General features: G+C 40.5%; 1 protein-coding gene across 1 annotated transcript; it reads right to left on the bottom strand.

Moving 5' to 3' along the window:
- Nucleotides 1–8,594: 8,594 nt before the first annotated feature.
- Nucleotides 8,595–9,707, bottom strand: foxd2 (forkhead box D2; the record flags this gene model as incomplete). Its single annotated transcript, XM_084164611.1, has 1 exon — nucleotides 8,595–9,707. One exon carries the CDS (start codon nucleotides 9,705–9,707, stop codon nucleotides 8,595–8,597), a length of 1,113 nt encoding a protein of 370 aa, XP_084020737.1.

Here is a 9,707-nt window from a genome sequence, read left to right as displayed (position 1 = left end):
GAGAGATAGACATGGACGACTCGGATACAGTGTCTGATGGAGATTCCAGCTGAGCAAACAAAAACACCCAGAAACACCACAAACCTGAGGGTGTGGAAAAATGTGTGGGTATGGTAAGAGGTCAGATCCCCCACCGTAACTAATTCAATTTCACAAACTGTAAGAAAACACCGGGTACAACGGAGTACCCGCTACAGACGCGTTCTTCCTCAAATGGAATGAGAGAGTGTCATCAGCATCTGGCGCGTTCTTGTTTCGTTACGCATTAGCACATCTTTGGACACTGAAAGGAACTAACTAACTCGAATGAATTTAACTTCATGGAAGTTATACAGTCGACAATAGATTTTGCATGTAGGCTACAGCTAGCTGTTTTGACACTGCAGTCCCCTGGTGCGGCTCTGTACAGCGCGGCAGCCAGCAGAGCCTTGTAGCCGTGGTGGGCTGTTCGAGCGGTGGTCTGCACAACTCTGCTAAAGACATTAGTGCTACATTCTAGGATAACGGGGAGTCGCATAGACAGCGCTCACTTCTCTAAATAAACATTAGTCTTAAAAAGTTTGGCCCCTCGACCCCAGCATGATCGCATTTCATTCTGGATAGTAAACTTTATTTTTTATCGCGAGGTTTTCCCCTTCTTTCCGAAAACAAGCTCACAATATATTACGTGTCAACTTAAACAAAGTTTATTTTTCACCTTTCCTGGGGAGATACTGTCCTTGAGGTATTTTCTCTGCAAAATATAAAATACAGCACAGACTTGTGTTTTGTTGTACTGATTGACATACATATAGGAAGAATAAACCAAAAAAAGAACAAAATCATTATTTTGTTTACTTTTAAAAAATCCCTAATCGAGTAAACCTAATTTGAGAGGGTATTGAAGTTATCATATTGTCTACCTTAATATTCTTACAATTGAAACAGAACACATACACAAATAAATAAATGTTAATAAAAATAATATATAACATCCATATAAGTCTAAGACAGTGTAAACTGCAGGGAATAAAATGAAGTAGTGCTATGCAACAATTAGAAGACCATTGAGGAGTGCATATGCGCGTGATTTAAAGGGGTAGACATATTGGGGAAAGTTGATCAACACATTATTGAGTGCACATTTTCGTGTTAAAATGTTTTGGTGTAGTGTCAGCATTAATTTCCTGTTATACGCTAGGGAGAAATGTTACATTGCGCGAAAAACATAACTATGTTTGGAGAGCTCGAGGATAAAGCCTTAAGAATTACCATCTAGAAAGTAAATTAGCATAATGAAAAAAAATCTACTGATTAATTAATATGCTCTCCGGCCAATTATTGGACATTCAATTACACCTAACCTATATGTATGATTAGGCCTATACTCCGTGCGTAACAGGCCTATCTTTTGTGCGAAATAGGTTAACAAATAGGCTACAGCAGTTATGGGAAAACTAGGCCTGCAACAGTTAACCTCAAGGCTAATAAACGAAGAAGGAAGGCCTCATTGCCCCTCATAATATGGAGGTTAACTAATTTGCGGTACTAAGAGTTTGGTATGTTTTGCCTAGGCCCTATACATTCAGATTTCGGAGGCCTTTTCATTCCAATTCATAAGACGCGCCTTTTCCAGCTTACGTTGCTTCTTGTTTGTTCCATGCACACTCTCATCGAAGTGCCAAGGAACGTGTAGCCTATCAATGTCCCCGCATAAAATGGACATACTAGGTTACTCTACTAACGTCTGTTAGTGTCTACTTCCGTTAGTAATATCAATGTGTTCGAGAAGGGCCAACAGCTGTGCCTCGCTATCAAAGCAATAGCGGGAAGGTCACAACCCTCGCCCTTTCAAGTCCCCGGCGCTGCTTCAATAAGCCAACAACAACTCGAATAAACGTCCCACTCTAAAATAAAAACAGGGGTGGCTAGGTTGTCATGGAGATAATAATCATATTAAAGGAGTATACATCACACCCCTCACCCTGGAAGCCCTGAGCTATCCCTACTAGCCCAATGTCTTACCCCTCACCCTGCGCGTGCTCTCTGAGAGGGACCGGACAAGGAGCTATGCAGCGAGACATGCACGTGAACAGCGGGCTGGATCACCTGTTATCATAGTCTGGTAATCGGTGCAGTTTAATATCCACTGTAATTTTCCCTCTGTGTTCTCTGTGTGTGGGATGCCGGACCAGCAGCAGGTGTCCGTCAGTGTTTCACACTGTGTCAAAGTCGATGAGGCGAGCGCTTCCAAAGTTAATATTTTGCTTCCAGAGAAGAGGGGAGTTCACTGTCTTTCCTTTATTTACACATTCTAAATTAATTAAGCAGAGGATTCCTCTGTCCTCTGCAAAAACACGGAGGGGGCGATGTGGAGCAGAGAAGGGAGGCCCTGATTTATTGTAGCATTAGGCCCTCGGCTCCTCTCCTCCAGGCCTCGAGGTGCCTGGGGACCCGGCCAACGCATTCCTGCACTATGTGGGCGCAGAGGACCTCTCATCTGCCTGCCTCTTTCACAGTCTCACAGCTCACAGGCTACAAAGGCCAAAGTGAAAAAGTTTGAAACCGACGCTAATGTTATGACAAAGTTGAACTGGAACTTTGACAACTTCTCAAAAAGACTTTAGCCAAAGCCATGATAATATGATAACTGTTTTTGATAAAGGAACACCAATACAATGCCTCTCACTGTTACTAGGAATTCCCCCCCCCCCCCCCCAAAAAAAAAAACATAGCCCAGTTGACCACATAAAAATGCTATAGTAAAGATACATTTCAAGACAGAGTAAATGTAACCCTTGTTTATGCAAAGTCTATTATCGACGTAGGCTTACAAGACAAAATAATAAGATTACATTTTGTCATTATAACTATTAGGCTTATATGCAACTGCCTGCATATCGATTTATTTTACACTTGCAAAACATTCTGACGTTATGAATATAATCAGAATAATCAGAATCATAGTAATACTTTTGTTTATGTTTGACCGTTTTATTATATGTTTTATCATAGCTTATGGAAATTAGGCTATAGCCTATAATATTGTTGTTTTTGTAACATAATATAGAGGTTAGTATTTGGAACAAGTGCATGGCAATCCCCTATACCCGTTCTGAATATTCACGATTCCGCTCCTATTATGGTGTATCATTTCCGTGTAGGTAGTCCTACAGAGACCTGTTGACTCTGCAATATATCATTACAGTAGAAGGTAAAAAGATTAGCCTAAATTAAATTTTCCAAACTGGGCGTTGTGTCAAATATTAGCTGCCTTGATATCCATTTTCTATCTCTCCAGGCATTAGAACTTGCAATACAAATCTTGATGTCCCTAATTAAAAAGTCGTTAGTGTTCTTTACAGCGCAACTAGCAGTGACAAATTGATTTGTGGTGTAATTAGCATATGAGCAAGAGTGGGATATGGATGGTTTAAGCACAAACGATTTTATGTAATCCCCTGCCCGCGCGCCAAGGAAAGGCGAGGCTGCGATAGTTTGTAGCAAGGTGACACTTGCAAAAATGATATGTAGGGGTAAAGTCATATCCCATTGGTCTCCCCAAACAAAATATGTTTAAGACGTTCAATGACACAAAATAAAAATCGATAATCTAATCTACTTTGCCATAATCAACGCCTATATCCAAAATTGGAGGACACTGGTTGGCCTATTTATCCTGTTACTATCTGAATGTAATAACAGCGCTAATTATCCGCTGCACACTTGGATGAAAGACACTGGTGAGAAAAACATGCCAATCAAAAGCAAATCCGCGTCAAAGCCTAGAATACATTTATTTTATTCAGAAAGGCGAAGAGTAGGCCTAGTCATCTTGTTGTCATGTTTTAAATATACTAAAAGCATGTTAAACTCATTTTAAATGAGCCAAGACGCAAGTCTGTAATTGTTGGACAGACGACTGTCGCAGAGACAAATAAAGAAACAAATTCTGGCCAGTGGGTGGTCCTCGTGTCACTACACCGCAGTAGAAAAAAATGAAAGCAGAATGAACATGCTATTAAGATGATAACCAGTTGCCTTGCATAGAATTGGATTAAAGGACGTTTGTGTGATTTGTGACCCGTGTTATTAGTAAGCCAATTTTTATTGTGGGTCACTTTAAAGAAGGAGATGAGACACCATGTTTTCGGCACACCCTCTTTTCCGAAGATAAGTGCTCTCTGGATGACAGCAGCCTGTGTTGCACGCGGCTATCGACCGTGGTGCATGCAATTGATCCCTTCACGTCCATGTGTTAGCCTATAGTGACTATTTTACTCAAAACTATATGAATATATTATTCGATACATTTACTAACATATTCAATATGCCATGGGGTGAATAGGAGGCGCAGGCCTGTTGTTATCTACGTTTGACAGAGATAGCCTATATAGGCTGATATAATATCAGCTAAAATAACAATCTTACCCTGTCAGCATATGATCAAAGTTATATCAGCATGTGTGTGTTTATGTAAGTTGATCTAGTTGAGTGTAATTCGACCTCACCTTTACCATTTGAAACGTAATCAAATTAGCTCCTTCCCACCATAATTAAGGTATAGGAGTGACGGTTTAGTGACATGTGTCTTTATCGATAGATATTTGTCATAACTGTAATTTTGTCTCGTGCTACTCCACTGCACAAAATAAATGCAGGGCATATAATTAACCTCATATTCATTAATGTATTAATAATGCATTCAATATTGAACAAAAATATTGCAAGCACTACTTGCAAGACAGTTGTGCTGTAAATTGCTCTGAGTCATGTGTTTTCATTTTCAATAAAACAAACAATATCTTCCTATCGATTGTGTTAATCTGTTCTGTTTTCACTGTTTCACTTCCTAGCATTATTAGGGGGATAATTAATGCACATAGCCTCTGCATGAAGGGCTAACATAGACCAAGTGCAATGGCAATGTATAGAGAATTAATTGAGTCCGTTTTAGACAGCCTAATTTCACAGGCAGGAAAGTTCCAATGAAGGATTATTTTCACCATGTGTAAACGGAGCTTTCCCTTTATCGGCCTACTGTACGTCAAAACAGATTTGGTTAAGTTTGTTCCTTAAAGTTGCACCATCACAGAAACCGAAATGAAAGAAGATAATATAAAAGGTATAGGCTACTCTCAGGGCTTTTAACACACCAACAAAATAAATGCATGAGACTTCATAAAAGTGTTTGCGTTCTCTTCAAAGGCTTTGGGTGAGCTGAAGGGGAAAGTGGAACAGAGGAGTCAGCCCTCCCACTCTTTATCCCTAATAATCAGCTGTCAAACACCCCACCAAGTAATTTAACCATTTGCACACAGATCTGGTAAATAAAAGAAGCTTTTACACCCCCCCTCTGCCTCGGAACATGTGCTTAGCAAACTCCGCTGCCTCCTTTGTATCTGTCCCCCGACAACACAGATGAAATGAAAGCGAAGAGCCGCGCGCCTTTTGAGAAGATCGCTTTTCAGAGGCAAATGTGTGTGGCTTGTCTCCGAGGGGACCACTAGCTGCAGGGCGTATTGATGCCCAGGGGCCTCATTTATTGCCCTTGCGTACATTTCACACTACATATCTAAGGCATGTAGGCCTACAAAAATATTGAGATGTATCAATTTGGTGCATGCCATACATATCATGTTTCCAGTTATAAATCAGACCTGTTGTAAAACTGTGAATGAAAACTCCGCTTGGAAAATGCCCTCCATTAACATTTTATGGTGACAATAACGCCCTTCATTTGGTATATAATTTGGATCTATTTGATAGGCCATGGCAGTTTCTAATTGAAAGAGTAATGGCAATTTTTGATCACAGTTCGGTAGAGGTGTGGGCAGAATGTTTTGAAATGTTTCACACTAAACATGCATGCTGCCTATAGCAAGTCCCTGTCAGACACATTCTGCAAGACTGATTGTATTTTATTGATTGTATTTTATTGATTGTATTTTATTGATTGTATTTTATTGATTGTATTGATATTGATTGTATTGATACTGACTGTATATTTAAAACTATTTAAAAGTAGGCTAAATGCTACAGCCCAACCTTCTATGCAAGAGATGAATTGTTGTTTAATGTTTAGTTTATCAATAGATTATTGGGTTTTCATGTCCTGCCTTGGTATAGGCTCTGAGATTAAATAGGCAATGATGGCACAGCAATACTGGCGCCTACCTATACTGTCAAATATTTTACATAAGATACCGGACTATCTACTGTGTTGGCAGAATTGTTTTATATTTTCCAGTAATTTATGCTGTATCTGGCAAAGGACTGTGTCAGTTTCTGAAAAAGAAAACAATGGCAAATTGTCGTGGACCTGTCAGCAGAATTCCACAATGTTTTGCATCAACTTTTCCCCCAACTTAAATATGATGGACTGCCTGCGAATTCTGAAACATTGTCTAGGGCAGGCTATTCAAAACAAATAATTACAGTACTTACAGTAGCATACATAGGCCTACTTCAATGTAAAAGGTCAACTGCTCACGTCTTAAATTCGACTGTATATTATTAACCGCGCTACCTACGGGATTGCAAAACTTGAAATAGGCTATCTATTTACAAGGGTCCCAGATCCAATTAAATGAGAGATGCGCATGGTCATTTGTTGTATGGCTGCTTCGATAATATGAACCCATCACAGCCAGAAAATATGATACTTTTTTTCCTTCAATGGTTATGAAAATAAAATAAGGAAAAGATACCTATGTCTATATTTTAGATTCTGAAAATAAAACACAGAGATTTGAGCTCTTCTCATTAATGGCAAACTGCTGTTAATATGTTTTCCTGTTTTTCGTTGTTTTTTTTATGAATAAGCTTTTCATCAATTCCCCCATATGCACAACATAGGCCTACTTACTTGCCAGCTTGCAATAGGCCTACAATATTTCAACCACTAGTAGAGATGTGCGTACGCATGGTCTAAAGTTTGCGGGGAGGTGAGCACATTCTCACGTTAAGTTAGATTTTTATCAATGCCAACTTTTGCGTGGAAACCGGCGCACGCACATTTTGGCGTAGGCTATATTTTGTATGTACGCACAGTTTATAAATGAGGCCCCTGGGCACTCGGTCTTCAGCGACAACATCAGTAAGTGGTCAAAAATCCGCATTATCGTGGATTAGGATCCTGATGAACAATCCTGCTACAAATTAGCAACCAAACCCCAAAAGATCGTGGGTATCCATGCAGAACTCTCACATTCAATTAGAGGCCTCAAAATTCCTGATGTCCCCATTCATTTAACCCTTTGTTACTTGCCCAGAAAAATTGTCCATTAAAAAACGCCCTGAGGCCCACCCTTCCAGAATATATTTCACAGCAGAAATGTGGGAGTTCAGACATCACAAATCTGTATCTATATGTGCATGTCTGTCATCATAACACTTGTTGGCTGTAGTGGTATATAGGCTAATTTATGGGCTACTGGCGATATTTAAATTGATAATAGACTTGTAATAAATGCTCCTAATTGGTACAGATTGCACGCGAAATGTAACTGCAGATTTAAACCTATGGCACCAATGCGTAAATGACCATGTATGCTCATGATTGTGCCAGAAAGTGCGCTTGTAGGCCTCTCAAAGACTATAGAGTTCAAACTGGGCCTACACATAAAGATTGAACTTTGATCTCGGGTCAACAATGATGAGCTAGATAAATGCAAAAATACACGTTCAAAACGTAGGCGCACACATTCTATATTTCCTAGGGTGATTTTAGGCTTTGAGTAGACATATGTGTGCAGGCATATTGCCAATAAAACGTTCCAATAAACAAGTTAACGAAAGTCTTTTTAAATTCACAAACATTTATTATTCTTGTCATTACAACAAAAAATGATCTATGAACATTAAGTGTCTCTGTCTATACACATAACATACGTTTGATATTTTAATTTCAATGAAATAGATAGGAACTAAAGCACAACAGTTTAACAGGATGTGAGGTAATGCGCTTTACACCAAAACCACATATCTGTCCACTGACAACATTAAATAATTTCCATACAAAGTCACCACAACACCGCTGTTAAGAGAACGAGGGGCAGTGGGAAAGGTTAGATTTGTATTTAATAACCCTCCTTGTCTCAATGTGCTTTCTAACAATTAAAACCTGAGTTTGCGGTCTCGGTATTAACAGTGCTTTATCTCACAACGCACAATATATATATATATATATATATATATATATATATATATATATATATATATATATATATATATAAACAATACAAATCATAATAAAAATCTCAATTATAGTTAAGAAACAATTAAATATTCCCCACAGAGTGAGATACGTGACATTTAACTTGTGTTAAAATAGCTGGATCTTTGCTCAGATAGTTGAGGGCCTAGGCCAATGTAGGCCAACGAATACACCTAATGTTGGCTTCCAATTTGCTTTCTTACTATCATGCTTCTTCCATTTATTGTATCCTATACACATTTACAAACATAAATATACATTTCACTTTCCTCTCCGATCAGAAACATAAGGGGTAGAGCAACACTCTTACTTCTCAAATAACGTTTATCCTACCTTCACATAAGACGACAGAACCATAATGGGTAGGATTTCTGCGAGTTTTGTTTTTGCTGCCAGTTTAGAAATGACAAATGTTAAGATTTGTAGTTTTGCTGGAGAATGTCTGTGAGCCAGGCTGGAGCATGGTTTCCTGCGAGAGGTTCAAGTGGTTCGAAGCTGAGGTGAGTGCAGGGTTCAACATGGCCAGGATCTGAGCCTGACTGTGACAGTGGCTGCCCGACTGTGCGCTGTACGGGGAGGCCACGGAGTTAGCTGCACCGATTATATTGTCTATAGAGAAAGAGGGCCTAGTTGGCGTGTTAGTGTCCGTCTTGAGAGGCGCCAGGCCGGGCAAGGTAGGGCTTAGTTGAGGGTAGAATGGCTTTCGTAAATCAGCCCCTAATAGAGAGGGCAAGGGATGTGGCGTGGGGAATATTGAGGCTGGCGAGGGGAGTCCACAAGGTGTATTATGGAAAGGGAAAGCGCCTGCTGTGAGGTGAGGATGATAGGGGTTATGGGCATGGAAGTTCTGCAGCTGGAGTCCATAGTTGTACCCATAAGGGCCGTATCCGAACCCGGGCAGGAATCCCCCGGCGTCCCTGAGGATTTCGTTGGCTTGGTGCCTCTTGAAGCGCTTCCTCCTGCGTAAAAAACTCCCGTTGTCGAACATGTCGGCGGACTCCGGGTCGAGGGTCCAGTAGTTGCCTTTTCCAGGGTTGCCAGGCTCACGTGGGATTTTGACAAAGCAGTCATTGAGAGAAAGATTGTGACGAATGGAGTTTTGCCAAGCGGGGAATTTCTCCCGATAGTACGGGAACCTGTTGCTGATGAACTCGCAGATCTCGCTAAGAGTGAGGCGTTTCTTGGGACTCTGGAGGATAGACATGGTTATTAGGGCTATGTAGGAGTACGGGGGCTTGACTAGAGCGTTCTTACCAGGCTTATCTCCTATCATGGCCCCTGAATCTCCACCAACTCCAACCTGGTCAGCCGGACACTCAGAGCTGCTGAGGCCTGGGGAGGAACCCCTCTCCCCCGCGTTCTGAGACAAATTATCGTCCGAGTCATTGTCCAGGAAATCGCGATGAAGGTATTTCCCATCCTTGCCAACGGAGATGTCTCCCCCAACCACATCTATGTCCACATCATCAGACAAAGCAGAGTTGTCGGACATATCCGTCCCTAGAGTCAT

Source organism: Coregonus lavaretus, assembly GCF_964263955.1.
Source record: "Coregonus lavaretus genome assembly, chromosome: 6".
NCBI lineage: Eukaryota > Metazoa > Chordata > Actinopteri > Salmoniformes > Salmonidae > Coregonus > Coregonus lavaretus.
This window is presented reverse-complemented; position numbering and strand designations above follow the sequence as displayed.